The sequence below is a fragment of the Hyalella azteca genome, unplaced genomic scaffold, assembly GCF_000764305.2.
Source record: "Hyalella azteca isolate HAZT.00-mixed unplaced genomic scaffold, Hazt_2.0.2 contig17119, whole genome shotgun sequence".
Taxonomy (NCBI): domain Eukaryota; kingdom Metazoa; phylum Arthropoda; class Malacostraca; order Amphipoda; family Hyalellidae; genus Hyalella; species Hyalella azteca.
In genome coordinates this window covers 258,757-275,819 of record NW_025946916.1, presented here as the reverse complement: position 1 = coordinate 275,819, position 17,063 = coordinate 258,757, and the positions used below count along the sequence as shown (strand labels likewise).

The 17,063-nt window shown below is 45.7% G+C and overlaps 1 protein-coding gene across 1 annotated transcript in view; it reads left to right on the top strand.

Moving 5' to 3' along the window:
- Positions 1-9,116: 9,116 nt before the first annotated feature.
- LOC108675389 (neuronal calcium sensor 2) overlaps positions 9,117-17,063 on the top strand; it is a gene marked incomplete in the record, with an annotated part of 14,460 nt that continues 6,513 nt past the window's right edge. Inside the window, 2 exon segments of the mRNA XM_018163394.1 lie at positions 9,117-9,125; positions 12,821-12,964. Coding sequence (XP_018018883.1) covers positions 9,117-9,125; positions 12,821-12,964 — 153 coding nt within the window.

Sequence of the window (17,063 nt, the reverse complement as noted above, 5' to 3'; positions counted from 1 at the left end):
AGCGCCGTTCTCTGCAACTAGCGCCGTTCTGTACAACATAGCGCCGTTCTCTGCAACTAGCGCCGTTCTGTGCAACATAGCGCCGTTCTGTGCAACATAGCGCCGTTCTGTGTAACTAGCGCCGTTCTGCACAACTAGCGCCGTTCTCTGCAACTAGCGCCGTTCTGTGCAACTAGCGCCGTTCTGTGTAACTAGCGCCGTTCTGTGCAACTAGCGCCGTTCTCTGCAACTAGCGCCGTACTGTGCAACTAGCGCCGTTCTGTGCAACTAGCGCCGTTCTGTGCAACTAGCGCCGTTCTGTACTATTAAGGAACTGTGCTAAGGTCAGAAAGGTTCGCAACACAGTAGTCACAGCAGCAGAGGTCAGGCCCGTTCGTAATAGCTATTAATATTATTGGCTATTACTTATATAGACTAGCAACATCCGGCGGACCCGAACAACACACATTTCATGCTGCTAACATATAGAAACTTTAGTTTTTTATTCCGACACCAAACATTTCTCCGGATCAGTTACTGAGACGGGCGTGGGTACACTATATTCAGCGATGCAATATTGTGAGCTGATATTATTTTCCATGCCGAAACCTGTATGTCACGGCAGAAATATGCCTCTGTCCGTCTTATCCTTGCTGCAGATCTTACACCCACGCTGATACAACAGTTCCATATGACTGCAAAAGCCGAATTTTCAAGAGCGATATTCTAGAATTTTTGTGGCGGCCTAAAATGTTTGGATATTTCGGTAGGTAATATCCGGTGCGAGCTCTTCGTGTCTTATCAGCAGGGGGCGAAATCTCGAGAGCAAATTGGCGCCTGGTGCGACACGCCGGCTACAAACCGGCCCAAACCCTGCGACTGCACGGAGTTCAATATATTGGCGTGCTGTGTGGCTAGTAAGTGGCGTGCTGCGTGGCTAGTAAGTGGCGTGCTGCGTGGCTAGTAAGTGGCGTGCTGCGTGGCTAGTAAGTGGCGTGCTGCGTGGCTAGTAAGTGGCGTGCTGTGTTGCGTGGTGTGTAATGCTTTGTGGTATGCTGCGTGGAGCGGCAGACGACTGCCATGAAAGGTATGGCAATATGCGCTCTAGGCAGTGGCACTGAAGAATTATCAAAGGTGAAAAAATTATGTGCTCAATTTCGATGTGCAAGATAACGAAAAAATAACTAATAATTTTGATAATTTTTTAGTTACTACGTTATTTTGGTATATTTGATTCTATTTTTTCATATTTTTGGGCTGATGACCGAGCTGGTCCCCGAAACGTTGCCGTTGAAAGCAACGGCATTTCCTTGGCTGTTAAATTATGGGTACATTTGTGATTCACTCGTTTGGTCTTTAAGAAACACATCTTGAGTGCGCGCACAACGATACCGGCTTGATGAATTGTGATGAGAAACTTACTTAATAATGAAGTTAATATTCAAACCGCATTGCTTGCTGAATAACAATGAGTAAGTTGATGAATATCTCACGTGAATTGCTTATTGATATACAAGTGCATGAGACTGCGGCACTGCAAGCAGTGAAATGTACGTTGCAAGTCATGTACCACGTAGTGGTAATCATATAAGGCCGTGTATGATGTAATATTATTAACTATACTGAGTTTGTAATTATCAACTAAATTATAGATAGCTGGATTAACTTGCCTGCTGTAAAAATCTGACGATAAGTTCTAAAATCAAAGCACATCTCATATCAGTGTGTTATCAGTTAGTTGACACTGCACACTATCAGGTTAAACCGAGTTCATCACATTTCTGGTTATGAAGAACTTTATCTTGGATTATTTATTAAGATGTCTTGTGGAGAATTTAATGCAGGTCCCTTCCCTGCAGTCTGCAGTTCTCCCCAGAGCTGAGCAGTTCCGCTTTAATTCGTGTCCGGAGTTCGAACCAACGGCTCCCTGTTCTGCCTTACGAGAACAATTAAGTTTCTGCGGTTCTTAGAGATCTTTTGTGTGAGTTCTGGCCAGAGTGTGTGACTCGTTCGTGGTTCTTACTTGAGTTCTGTTATTGGTCTGATGTTCTCATTTCTCTCCTATTAATTTGCATTTCGGCTGTATCGCTCCAATTGACCGCCGATGTATCGTTGCGATCTTGAATACTCCAAATTATATTTTGATCATTTGCCCTCGTAGTTCAATATGAGCCACTAGTGAGATCAGCTACTGTGAATCTGGGCGTGCTTCAGTATTAAATCTTTTGTATGAACACGTTGTTGTAGATGGTAGGTTTGTATAACCCGTTGTAGTTTTGTATAACCTGTTGTTGGTCTGACAATGTATTGGGTATTAACCCGTCACTCAGTTTCAGTTCCTTGCGGAAAGGTCAAATCAAGAGCCACAATTCGGGAACTGCAAAAACAAGATCCTATGTTCTTGCTGTACAAGTTCCACAGCAATTCACTTCAGTTTCTTGCATTTAATATAATGATACGTTACCATCAGACATGTTATGAATACGTTACCATCAGACACGTTATGAATACGTTACCATCAGACATGTCCGTCGCCTGATCGGCAGTAGCCATGGGGTCCGCCTGGCACTCGCCTGTGCTGCGGTGTTCGCTCTTTAGCCGCTCTTGCCGAGACTCTAGCCTTGGCTCGCCGCCATGTGGGTTCTGTCCGGGAGACCATAAACGAGTCTTCCGTGGGGCCCTTTGAACTGTTGCAGGTCCAGAAGACCATAAATGACTGCTTTGCCGGGGCCTTTGAACTGTTGCAGGTCCAGAAGACCATAAATGTCGTGACGTTCGAAGGAAAGCCGCGCGACGACGACGTTATTTCCGTGGCCTGGCGATCGATGGGCTACAGCCTGGGATGCTCCGCTGCTGCTGATGTTGCTGCCTATGCTGCAGATGTTGCTGCCTATGCTGCTGATGTTGCTGCCTATGCTGCTGCTGATGTTGCAGATGTTCTTGCTGCTACAGCTGTTTATACTATGGGGCTGATGGAACGGAGTTGTCGGAGTTGCTGGGACGTCGCACCAAACTTAATTGCTGTTTTAGCCTCTGAAGTTTCAAAGCATCAAATGTTTATTTTGTGACACTGAAGCCGCTTGCGGCACTAACAAGTTTCTCGCTGCATTAGTATTTCGTCGTGACGTCTTTGCCTGACAAATTCGCTTGATCTCTACTTTACTGCTTGCCAGCTCTACTGCATATCTACTTCACTGCATGTCTTTCCACTGCACCCAGGCTTCACTGCAGCAGGACTTCAGTGCCCAGGCTTCACTGCAGCAGGACTTCAGTGCCCAGGCTTCACTGCAGCAGGACTTCAGTGCCCAGGCTTCACTGCAGCAGGACTTCAGTGCCGTCAATCTAGCCGCGTTTCCGCCCAATCAAATAGGACGGACGCGGTCGTTCATCGCCTATGCTGCTGCTAATGTTTTCACTGATGTTGCTTCTAATGATGTTGCTGCTTTTTTTGTTTTTGGCGCTGCTGTTATTCGTGCTTTTGATGTCGTATATTAACATATGACATTTATCCGTCTATTCACTTCTAGCCGTCAGTTGCTTGATTGAACACACAAACGCCTTCAAAAAGCGGCATTCTAAATCTATTTATGTAGATATCAAATGAGTCTTCACATGTGCATTCGCTAAAATGGTCAGATTTTTTCAATTCTTATTTTGCGCAGACGATGTATTCGTTCTCAAAACTCGGTAATTTCTGAAAGTCGTAAAAGTTCCGCATTACTTTCTTTGTTATCTCTGGTGTCCAAATTCCCTGAGGATCTTGCGTTCATATCCTGCATTTATTCCCTTGTGGTGTCCGCAGCTCCGGACGCTTTTTGATGTTGGTTTTCCGGGACGCTTTTGACATTTGTCCCGGCACAAGGAGGGCCCGCCAGCCGCCTCAAAAATTTGACTAAATCTCGCTATCTTTTTCTTGGACTCGAACTTTTTATACTTCCTGACATTCAGGACAGTTGACGAGTGGCGTGCATACAAATGGAAATGCTTTACAAGTTTTGTGGCTCCCTAGCGTGTGCGGTTTTAGTTTCTGTTATTGTCTGATTTATTATATGACAAAATCTGTTTAATTTATTGATAAGTTACAACACATTATTTCAATTTCTTCAGTAGATCAAGAGGAATTCGATTAATAAAAGCAAAATACAAGAATGGACAGTTTACTTGGTAATATGAATTATATTCATTTCCACTTACCGTCTAATTTCTGTATAGTTTTAGCTGCACTGAACTGACCAATTGAAAGCTGTGTTCGGAGGAGAGCTCAAAATCGGCGCTTCCGCCCGTAAAGCGTACACATTTGTAAAGTAAAAGCGTACACATTTGTAGTAAATGCAGGAGAGTGAATATAATATCTCTGAAACATAGCGTTACAATTTTTGCTGCGAAAAATAAAGAGTTTGAGAGAAACAAGAACATCAAATTAATTATAGCGTTATTAAGTTGTACTGTAGTTCAAGTCTCGACGTCCCCTTAATTGGTGCCAGCGTTGGCCTGCATATCCCGTGCACTCGCCTGAATTTGCCAGATTTTGCCTTCACTTTTGTGTTGGTTTTGTCCCGAGCTCCGTAATAGAAAAGCTAACGGCGGCCTCGCGTGCCCTGCTTTGATGTCTTGTGGACACGGAACTCGCAACGGCCTATGGCGGATTTTCTATTTCATGATATTCGCTGCCTGGTGCGTGTATGATGTGTGGACGATACGTGTATGATGCGCGTATGATGTGGGTATGATGTGTGTATGATGTGGGTACGATATGTGTATGCTGTGTGTTTTATGCGTGTATGATACGTGTATGATGTGTATACTGCATGTATGATGTGTGTACCATGCGTGTATGAGGTGTTTGCCTTTCATTCATACAGCGTCGTGTGATGGTCATCATTGTTCCAGTTACGTGCACGATACTCAGACTTGAGATACGCGTGACGGTAGCGGCCAGCTATCCAAACAACGGTTACTTCGTAATTGTTCGTTTTTAACGTCAGAGTTTGAAGTTCTCTTTGTTTTGGGGTGCGGCCGGGGCTGAAATAATTGTAAGGTCAATTGTTGAAAGACTGTGCAGGCGCGGTTAAATACTTCTTTTAATCAGTTGCATAGGCGGGATGGGCTATGCTATGCGTGGCAGGGTCGTTCTTGCACTCTTGAAGTGAACCCATGCAGGCACTTAATTAATTAATGATATTTTCTCCAAATAGCGATGCACTTTTACCCTTATTTGGGTCATCTTGGCCCAGATTTGCCCGGAAAATGGACGTTTTCCGGGCACTAGCAGAGCTGCGCTCTGCTAGTGTGTCACTATTTGGACAAGATGACCCACCCATTTTCTGAGTGCTTGTTTTGTTCTGAAGACAAGACTGTGTTTGCTGACTCACTTCTGAAGGCCCGGACGCCAACAAGCCAGGCTCGAGCCAAGACTTGAACTGCCCTCTTCGTGTACTCTGCTCGCTCATTAGGAGATGACCTCTTGTTGGCTCCTCGCTGACTCTGTTGACCCTCGCAGCATATTGCACTCATCACTCTGAATCCTGCCCTCGCATCAATCACTAAGACATTTGTATGCAATACTCAATAGTAAACGAATCCTTCGATATTGCGTCTCGTTCAAATCTGGTTTAGGGGGTTGTTCGACCCTGGTTATTGCCGACTGTCTCTGCAATCCTTTTTTAGGTTACATTCTGCTGCTACTAATGAAATTCGCGTAGGCTTTACGAGGTGAAAAATCCATTATTACTGCGTGTTGTTGCGACTCCGTCTCACCAGGTCCCTTCCATTAGCTGTTATTGTACACACAATCGACTTGGAAGATCAATTTGTTGAAGCGTGTTGACACAGCATTATCGCTTGTTCCACTCGCTGATAATGTCTGGTCACGGTCGATGTTAGCCGAACAGCTACTACGTCCCGGGCTGCTTTAAATAAATGTTTAAGATTTTATTTTAGTGTTAATCCTTTAGCGTCCAACAATACATATCTGTTGCCTTTCAAAATGTCGTTTTCGGTCATGTTTGAAGCTCATTCGTCTATTTGGACAAATATATCTTTATACCTTTAATTTCAGGCTTCGCCATGACCAGATGGACATTTAGTTCACCTTTCAATAAAGCCCAGCAATATAGTATAGATGCAATGTGGTGTTGTGCATTCAGAAGAAAATTGGGTGTTAAGGAGATATGTCACTGACGGCTCATGATGAAGATTCTTCCTAAAATATTACGTGTTCTAGATTACGCGGGTCACCCCAAAATTCAACGTAAAAAGTATAGCTACTTACCTTCAGGAAATACGAGCTAAACGAACTTGAGCGTTTTCTGCAAGCTGGTAAAATTAGTAGGAGAGTAATTAGCGACGAGCTTAACGACTTGGGCTGGCTTGTTGATCTCTGCAATATGGCTGGAAGCTCGCGTGTTGTTGGTCCCATTGCGTCGCGGTCTCCGAGACGTTTGCGTGCCACTAATTATATATATTAGCCGCTAATGTGGGGGAAATGTTGCATTATAGTTTACTCAATGCGCTGGTAATTAGAACTTTGAGTAGGATTAATATTTGAATTTAACGACGGGCCGCTGGCACTTGCGCTGCACTCTGAGGATCGTGCAGTCAAAAATACTCGAGTGGAAATCGTTGCGGACGCCGAGAGCGTCTACATGGTGACGCGTTTTGTTCATGTTGCACTGATACCCCCCTTCTGCCGGGCCAAACTGCGCATGAAAGACTCGCACAAGGAAAAAAAGGACATCACTATTTGGAGAAAGACCCATTCATTTCTCTGAGTGCTCGGTTTGGCTTATATTGCAATTTTGATAATTAATCACTACACAATTTTTCGTCAAGTCGTTGAGACATCCGAGAAGAACGATGCGCGCTAGTTCGTTAGTATCGTAGAATTTTCTTTATTGATAAGTGGTAATTTTAATTCGACTGACATATAATTATTAGTATCGTTTGATTCGAAAATTTAATTATGGAAGCAAGTCTTGTGGCATATTTGGTCAGTGAATATGTGTACCCTATATAATATGCCCTTTCAGCGCGTTGTTTTCTAACACGTACTCTATACGCTACGTACCACCCCTCCGGCATTTATCATTTGTTCGGGAGTTAGTTCCTGGTAGCTTATATAGGTCGTGGTGACATTATTGAGATGCACGGTTCTGATTGATCTGCTTCTTCTAAATATGAAAGTGTGCTCACAAATGTCAGCGCACGAGATGAAGAACTATTCCCAATAAATGACACTACAGGCTGACTAACGATCGCTGTGGCTGCCCTGCGTCACTCGGAGCCTCAATCAATACGTCCAGCATCTCTGAGAAGGTTAAACCTCTCCGCGCCCGTTGCCGCGACTTATGAGGCGCTGTCACCACAAGAACGTTACCTCTCCGCGCCCGTTGCCGCGACTTATGAGGCGCTGTCTCCCAAAACTTGCCTCGCTCACTTCTGATATATTTCTTTTGTTTGTTTCATACTCTCACTTCACGCCACTTAATGTTCGTGCTGGCCCGATGGATGCTCGATGCGCTCGATGTAAAACGACTTGCTCCAAAAAATGCAGTCCTCGGCATGCCGTCACGCTGCCTTCACTGTACACGCACCTCAGACGCGCGTTTTCGTTTCTTAATGACTTGCGACAAGTTAAGGCACTATTTTTTGTTTGGTCCTGAGTCCTGACTTCTGCTGGTCATTTTCTGAGCGTTCGCGTTAATTCATATTAAAGATAGATAACATTTAAAATTTTGCTGTTCACAGTTTCATCTTGCGTGATTGATAGAGATAAAAACCTCATGGAACTATTACTTGGTTGAGCGAACTACGTGACATGATTTATAGTTGTTTTGGAATACCTCAAAAAGGTTTTTCCTGAAGGAAATCGCTGCGTAATTGAAATTCACTGCCGCTTTTGATGTGGCCGTCGACAAACTGCACGATATTGTTTTTTTTTTTCAGCGCAATGACATCGCCTTGAGAGTTCCTGACGTAGATTTCTTGCGTTAATTAAGTTCTTGCGGTAATTAACGACCCGTCCCCTGCTGGGACGAGCGTTCGGGACTCCTAATTACTGCTCCGAACGAAGCCAATTCTCAATTTTGCTCTGGAATTTCCTATGACTGAACCGAAATTAGATTTTTACAGTGGTTCCTTCTGATGTTCAGAGGGATCCTGTCCGCTCCTGATAGTGGTTGCCACCGATGAATCGCTGTCGGTCTCACTCATGAGTGTCAGTAATTTCTATTGTTGAAAGAGAAATTGAAATGAGTCATAAAATAAGCGAAATTGCCATTGAAGGATGCGAAGGTTTAAGGCAGACTTTATATAGATGCCGCTGTGGATTTGAGATGGTTCATCGAATCTCCTGACAGGAGAAGGTTGAAGATACAAAGCTGCTAATCAATAGCTTTGTTTGATTGGATGAGTGGACAGCTGGAGGAGCTAGCCAGTGATGCACTTGTTGGTGGCAACGATGCCATTCCCTTAACATTTCAGTTCTTCTTGCTAGGACGAGGGCAAAATTATGTGCATTTTGGGTGTACCTTCGTTTCGTATGTCTAATTATTAGCAACTTTAAAATTGTTAACTTAAAACATTATTGATATATTTAGATTATTAATTCTTGTATAAGGAATGCTAGTTTAGAAGAATAGGATTTGAATAGAATATAGAATATAGAATAGGATATGACAACAGAGGACAAGAAGTTACATTTTGACAGAGGCAGGTCTTCAAGTCCCGTGGGTTACCACTCACAACAGTGGGCAGTTCTGCCACACTTCCCACTCAGAATAGCGGGCAGTTTTGCCACACTTCCCACTCAGAATAGCGGGCAGTTCTGCCACACTTCCCACTCAGAATAGCGGGCAGTTTTGCAACACTTCCCACTCAGAATAGCGGGCAGTTTTGCCACACTTCCCACTCACAATAGTGGACAGTTCTGCAACACTTCCCACTCACAATAGTGGACAGTTCTGCAACACTTCCCACTCACAATAGTGGGCAGTTTTGCCACACTTCCCACTCACAACAGTGGGCAGTTCTGCAACACTTCCCACTCACAATAGTGGGCAGTTTTGCCACACTTCCCACTCGGAATAGTGGGCAGTTCTGCAACACTTCCCTCGACGAAGGTAATTTCGTTTACCGAGATGGCAGAAGTCAGCAGTGCGCTAAACTTCTGCCGTCTCGGTTCGTTCCTCAATTAACCCTTAGGATATTTTTTACCTGGAGTGTCTTCCGGCGTCACTGAAATAATGATTATCCGTGGATAATTTTACAATCGCTGGCCATTGTGACCACACGGTATGCCGTTCTCTGCTAGGCAATTATAATTATCAATGGATATGATTTATGACCGTGCGCGGTGGCTGTGGTGCAGCGTGATCTTAGTTCACCGTGCGTTACACTGCGGGTTTATGTCGCTCCGATATGTGGGTAGAAAACTTAGTTATTCTTACTGTATTTGTTACTGTTACGCTTAGTTCATATTACTTCGCTATTATGGCACGCAAATGTAGTCCTTTAAAAGATGCATCTTACTGTCTACCATTGTGCAAATTTCCCAATATGTCAAAAAAATATACACTGTTAGTTCGGAGTTGTTAGACTTGCATTTAATCTGGAACTTTCCCTTTCATCTGGAACTTTCCCTTACATTTTATCTGGAACTTCCCCTTTCCCCTGGAACTCGTTCTATTTCCCTTTTCATCTCGTTTCCATCATATTTTCACCATTCCCTTTCCATCACGTTATGCCCTCCCTGTCTCTCAGTATCCTCCATGTGTGTGCGTCCTCATGTCGGCGCTCACGTCTTAAGAGGCTCTTTAGTTGCGCCTGCTCATTAGGAGCCTCGTCTGCCACAGCGCACAACCCTGAGCCGTCAGTGGCCGCCGATAACTCGGTCACTGATCGACCCTAGCTCTGATTGGCCGACGTTAGGGCGCCGATACCTCGGTCACTGATTGACCCTAGCTCTGATTGGCCGACGTTAGGGCGCCGATAGTCCCTTCACTGTTTGGTCCCAGCAATCCATGCGACGCCCGAGCTGTCTTTCTAACTGTAGCTTTTATTTCTTGAGTGATGGTCTCTTGCCAGACTGCTCTGTGGGACACTAATTAGCGCTGAAGTCACGGTTGCGTTTATCTTTTCTAGCTCAATTTTATTGCAGAACTTGACGAGTTTCGTTGCCTACATTGGGTTTCTTGTGCAACTTAACTAAGGCTATCTGTATGTGAAGAAGCGTACTTAAAAAGAGGCATGCATCACACTGAAGCATGATTTAGAGAGGTGCATGCTTCTGACAAATTAAGGCATGTTACCGAGAAGCGTGATAGCATATTAATTATTTTAGCATCTCTACTTCCCGCGTGTCCTTCCTTATCTCCTCTATACCCTGAACTCCCCCTGCTAGTTCTCTAATAAATTTCCTACCTCAAAGTTTTTCGAGAAAACTCTCATCCTTTCAAGCTAATTTTTTCCGAAAAATTTTCATCTCGGACTGCATTAGGAAGAGCATCGGCTGCCCGGCGCTCCAGCCGACCAACTTAAAGGGGAAGAAAGTAAAGGAATTCCTCGTCTGAAATAATAGAAAGCCAGCCCCCGGCCTACTATTGGACGCACTCACAGTTGATTACTTCAGTTTCCTTTGTTAGTTTTGGTTGGGGTACTCCTGCTGCATCACAATGTCGCTGATTCATTGATAACTTAATGAAGAATTGTCGTTGTCCCTGCAGCTTCTTTTGTTTGCTCCTTCAACTCGAATTGTTTACTGGATTTATGAGTTCTTCACCACTTTTTTAGCGCATTTTATACTCACGCCACTTCTGATGCTACGCGATCAAACAGCGTAGAGCAAACGCTTAAAAATGAAGTATTCACTCTGCAGTTATTTGAATGCCACATGACCAACTCTCGTTGCGTTAGAATATGCACAGAAATATATCGATAATTTCGTTGGTATCTCTGATATGAATGCTTATTTATACGCAATATTTGATGTCACTATGACTGTTTTTCAAACTAATTTTCTAGAATAGGATTATTTTAAGAAGATCTTGGCTTATGAAAATTACACAATGTAAAAACGTCAAGTTTATGATTAATAATTTATGTTGTTTATGTCTCCGCTCTGAAAAATAGAGAACGGAAGTTTAGCGCAATTCAAAATATCTAACAGACGGCAATAATGACCTAGATGTCATCACGTTGTTTTAAATGAATTACTTGATGTTTGAATCAGCATTTGGGAGCTGGTGAAGGCAGCGCTGTAGGCTACAGCCAGCCACACTCCGGAGACCTCAGCTTTAAGGGGCCAGCTTTTGGTTTGGTGCTAGATGCCTGCGCTCTGCTACTGTAGCTAGCACGCTGCTCTGCTACTGTAGCTAGCACGCTGCTACACACAAGGCTCCTAGTTACCTACACTTGTCTAGCTCCTTCAGTCGCCCCCTAGACACACAAGGCTCCTAGTTACCTACACTTGCCTAGCTCCTCCAGTCGCTCCCATAGACGCACAAGGCTCCTATAGTTGCCTACACTTGCCTAGCTCCTGCAGTCGCCCCCTAGACGCACAAGGCTCCTAGTTACCTATACCTGCCTAGCTCCTCCAGTCGCCCCCTAGACGCACAAGGCTCCTAGTTACCTACACTTGCCTAGCTCCTCCAGTCGCCTCCTAGACGCACAAGGCTCCTAGTTACCTATACTTGCCTAGCTCCTTCAGTCGCCCCCCTAGGGTCCCGAGGACGGCGGTATCATAGCTGCGCCTATTACGAACTTCTGGCCTCCGGCCGCACAGTAACTTTGTTGTCCTTATCTCGGGAGGCAAGGGAGGGAGGAAAGAGCAGGGGGTGGGAGGGAGAGGCCTCCTACCCTCTGCCTCTACCTCCTACCTTTGCCTGCCCTGTAGGAGGAAGAAGGCTGGGAGGCAGTAGTGGCTGAAGGATGAAGTTTCTATAAAAAAAAAATCACTGCAAACTTTCAGCGAAGTTCGCGCCCTGTTTTCACGATTTTTTCTGCCAATGTCACATGAGTAGCCATCGCATTCAACTCGCCACCTTCCAATAGCAAAAACATATATTACCGGTACTGGACAAAGTTTTATATTTTCGAAGTTTTCGCCTATACATTTTCCCTATCCATTGGAAAAAAACTTTCGAGGATTAGCGCACAACTCTGCAATTTTGTTATCGACCACACACAACAACTTTCGTTTCTTAGAAGCGTTAGAGGGTTTTGTTAAAAGGCTGGCGAGTCTATTGTAGTATAAGACGATGGTGTGACACGAGCATTCAACGGCACGGCAGAAATATCGTGTGCGAAAAATTCGTCAATTATTGTTCAGCATTTCTAATCTTTCTTCAAATTTTGGTCAGTATTTCAAAAATTTTATCAGATATTGTTCGGAATCCTTATTATTTGTCATGTTGGCAGCAAGACTGTCCCCATAATATTAGAATGCTTGTTAATAGTCATTTGTTATGATGCTGATAGCAAGCCTTAGAACATACAAAGATGTTGCGTTTTCATTGTTTATTACATATTCCAAAATTACAATATAAAAATGTCAGGCGTTACCCTTATTTTGTCCAACCTCTGTATGTGATTTTCTACGTCGACAGCAAGACTGTGACAATAATATTGGAATGCTTAATTATATACATGATTTCCTAGGTTAGTAGCAAGACTGTGCCAATATTAGAATGCGTAATAATATATAAATGATTTGCTATTTTGACAGCAAGACGGTGTCAACAATATAAGAATAGTTAATAATATACATGATTTTGTATGTTGACAGCAAGACGGTGTCAACAATATTAGAATGCTTAATAATATAATTGATATTGTATGTTGACAGCAAGACTGCCCGAACGGCTGCCTGACGCCCGACAAGTTCGTTGACATGTACAAGATGTTCTTCCCCTCCGGCAACGCTGAGGAATTCTGCGACCATGTCTTCCGTACCTTCGATATGGACAAGAACGGATATATTGATTTTAAGGTACGCAATATATGTGTAGTGTTATATTGTTTTTGTGGTAGTATAACAAGTAGGTTCTTCTACATGATGCCTGTAATCATAACTTCGACAGGCCTTTTAGGTTTATACCGTAGTTTGCTGAATATCGTTTATTTACAGACGTTTTTTTGTGGGTAATTATTGGTAATATATAAGCATTTAGGGGTAGAGGCACAAAAAGGAAGTATATAGACCGGAGGATTCTGCAAAAACCCATTTGAGTGTTGAGACTGCTATGATATTTCGACGTTGATATCATTACTTAGAAAATTTCAGAAGCACGTACAATAAATGTACAGTGTACAGCTCCTGTTCTCAGAGACCTCATACCGAGACATCACCACATCGTCACAACCAGTATATATATCCGTATTAAATTCGTGTATGTTTATTTATAAGTGATGATCCGTATTAAATGCGTGTACGTTTATTTATAAGTGATGATCCGTATTAAATGCGTGTATGTTCAATTCTGGAAACTTCATTACGCTTCCTTTATTATTTGCTTCTATTGAACCTGAGCTCAACTCGCTACCTTTTATTTATCGCCTGACGACGAGCGGAGATACTTAAATGCTGGCTGCAAGTCCCGTAGATTTATTCGATTTATCCGTTCCATTATACCCTTATTTAACGGTGACATAGTTAATGTTTCCCCTCGTATAATGTCGATCTCTTGAATATTTTCCGTCGTATAATGCCGATCTCTTGAATATTTTCCCTCGTATAATGCCGATCTCTTGAATATTTTCTCGTATAATGCCGATCTCTTGAATATTTTCCCTCGTATAATGCCGATCTCTTGAATATTTTCTCGTATAATGCCGATCTCTTGAATATTTTCCCTCGTATAACGGCAATCGTTGTGGCCCTCCACACCTTCAGGGCAAGCGTTTCCTAATACATGATGGCTAAGCGGTATACATTAGCTTGAACTCGTATAGTGGATGTACGTGTATAGTTTGTGTGTGGCGTGTGGCTCTGTGTGGCGTGCAGGTGTGGCTCGCTCTGTATTAAAGTCGACCTTCTCCTGCCTGCTGGCCTTTTGTCAGCTCTTCTTTTGCCTTCTCCCTCTTTAGTGCTCTCTATATCCTCTCTTTTGCGCTCCCTTCCCTTTCTTCGCTGCTTTCTTCCCTCTCTTTTGTGTTCCCTTTCCTCTCTTCGGTGCTCTCTTTCTCTCTCTACTGTGCTCTCTTCCCTCTCTCCTGTGCTCTCTTCCTTCTCTTCTCTGCTCTCTTCCCTCTCTTTTGTGCTCTCTTCCCTCTCTTCGGTGCTCTCTTCCCTCTTCTGTGCTCTCTTCCCTCTCTTTTGTGTTTCCTTTCCTCTCTTCGGTGCTCTCTTTCTCTCTCTACTGTGCTCTCTTCCCTTTCTCCTGTGCTCTCTTCCTTCTCTTCTCTGCTCTCTTACCTCTTTTGTGCTCTCTTCCCTATCTCCTGTGCTCTCTTCCCTCTCTTTTGTGATCCCTTCCCTCTCTTTTGTGCTCCCTTCCCTCTCTTCGGTGCTCTCTTTCCTCTTTTTTGTGATCCCTTCCCTCTCTTTTGTGCTCTCTTCCCTCTCTTTTGTGCTCTCTTCCCTCTCTTCTGTGCTCTCTTCCCTCTCTTTTGTGCTCCCTTCCCTCTCTTCTGTGCTCTTCTCTTCCCTCTCTTTTGTGCTCTCTTCCCTCTTTTATGTGCTCTCTTCCTTCTCTTTTTTTGTGCGAGGGAAGCGCAGCAGTGCCCAGCAGTGGGGGGCGCTGCAGTGCACAGCAGTGGGGGGCGCTGCAGTGCCCAGCAGTGGGGGGCGCTGCAGTGCACAGCAGTGGGGGGCGCTGCAGTGCATAGCAGTGGGGGGCGCTGCAGTGCACAGCAGTGGGGGGCGCTGCAGTGCACAGCAGTGGGGGGCGCTGCAGTGCACAGCAGTGGGGGGCGCTGCAGTGCACAGCAGTGGGGGGCGCTGCAGTGCACAGCAGTGGGGGGCGCTGCAGTGCACAGCAGTGGGGGGCGCTGCAGTGCACAGCAGTGGGGGGCGCTGCAGTGCACAGCAGTGGGGGGCGCTGCAGTGCACAGCAGTGGGGGGCGCTGCAGTGCACAGCAGTGGGGGGCGCTGCAGTGCACAGCAGTGGGGGGCGCTGCAGTGCACAGCAGTGGGGGGCGCTGCAGTGCACAGCAGTGGGGGGCGCTGCAGTGCACAGCAGTGGGGGGCGCTGCAGTGCACAGCAGTGGGGGGCGCTGCAGTGCACAGCAGTGGGGGGCGCTGCAGTGCACAGCAGTGGGGGGCGCTGCAGTGCACAGCAGTGGGGGGCGCTGCAGTGCACAGCAGTGGGGGGCGCTGCAGTGCACAGCAGTGGGGGGCGCTGCAGTGCACAGCAGTGGGGGGCGCTGCAGTGCACAGCAGTGGGGGGCGCTGCAGTGCACAGCAGTGGGGGGCGCTGCAGTGCACAGCAGTGGGGGGCGCTGCAGTGCACAGCAGTGGGGGGCGCTGCAGTGCACAGCAGTGGGGGGCGCTGCAGTGCACAGCAGTGGGGGGCGCTGCAGTGCACAGCAGTGGGGGGCGCTGCAGTGCACAGCAGTGGGGGGCGCTGCAGTGCACAGCAGTGGGGGGCGCTGCAGTGCACAGCAGCTGTCTCTTATACACATCTAGATGTGTATAAGAGACAGGGTCTGCTCAGTCTGCCTGGTCTTCTTGGCTTCTTTGCCCCTGGTCTTCATGGTTTGCCTGGTCTGCTCAGCCTGCCTGGTCTTCTTGGCTTCTCTGCCTCTGGTCTTCATGGTTTGCCTGGTCTGCTCAGTCTGCCTGGTCTTCTTGGCTTCTTTGCCTCTGGTCTTCATGGTTTGCCTGGTCTGCTCAGTCTGCCTGGTCTTCTTGGCTTCTCTGCCTCTGGTCTTCATGCATGGTTTGCCTGGTCTGCTCAGTCTGCCTGGTCTTCTTGGCTTCTTTGCCTCTGGTCTTCATGGTTTGCCTGGTCTTCTTGGCTTCTCTGCCTCTGGTCTGCCTGGTCTGATCAGTCTGCCTGGTCTTCTTGGCTTCTCTGCCTCTGGTCTGCCTGGTCTGATCAGTCTGCCTGGTCTTCTTGGCTTCTCTGCCTCTGGTCTGCCTGGTCTCTATTGCTTGGTTAGTCTGCAGTCTGCCACAGCCTCGCTGCCAGCCCCATTGCGTGCGTAGGATCTTAGGAGCGTCGGCATGTCGCCGCGATGCCAGGGATCAACATGCATGCATGTCTGGGATTGGTTATTACATTATTACACGTGCGTGTACATGTACTTCAGACCCGTACATGTATTTTCAAAACGTGCACATGCACTTAAGCCTTCCTTAACCCTCTTCCGCCGTATGTCACTCTCCAGAAACATAACTTCCAACTTGAATTATACGTCAACAATTGAGTGTAGCATTCAACATGAAGACGTTTGTACGCAACAGAGAACATTTAAAGTTTTCGTACGTGGCTTCAACCATCAGTGCAAGTCATTTTGCGCTCACTAGAACGTATCCTTTTCGGGAAGTAAGCGCGTGACAATATTGCTCTGGTTACTCATGTCAGGCGGTAGAGGGTTAAGCTCATGGTGTCTTGGTCTGTACACCTACAGGAGATGTCTGTACTTGGTCTGTACACCAAGACACCATGAGTCCAGGCTCATGGTGTCTTGGTCTGTACACCTACAGGAGTTAAGCTCATGGTGTCTTGGTCTGTACACCTACAGGAGTTAAGCTAATGGTGTCTTGGTCTGTACACCTGCAGGAGTTAAGCTCACGGTGTCTTGGTCTGTACACTACAGGAGTTAAGCTCATGGTGTCTTGTCTGTACACCTACAGGAGTTAAGCTCATGGTGTCTTGGTCTGTACACCTACTGGAGTTAAGCTCATGGTGTCTTGGTCTGTACACCTACAGGAGTTAAGCTCATGGTGTCTTGTCTGTACACCTGCAGGAGTTAAGCTCACGGTGTCTTGGTCTGTACACCTACAGGAGTTAAGCTAATGGTGTCTTGGTCTGTACACCTACAGGAGTTAAGCTCATGGTGTCTTGGTCTGTACACCTACAGGAGTTAAGCTCATGGTGTCTTGGTCTGTACACCTACAGGAGTTAAGCTCATGGTGTCTTGTC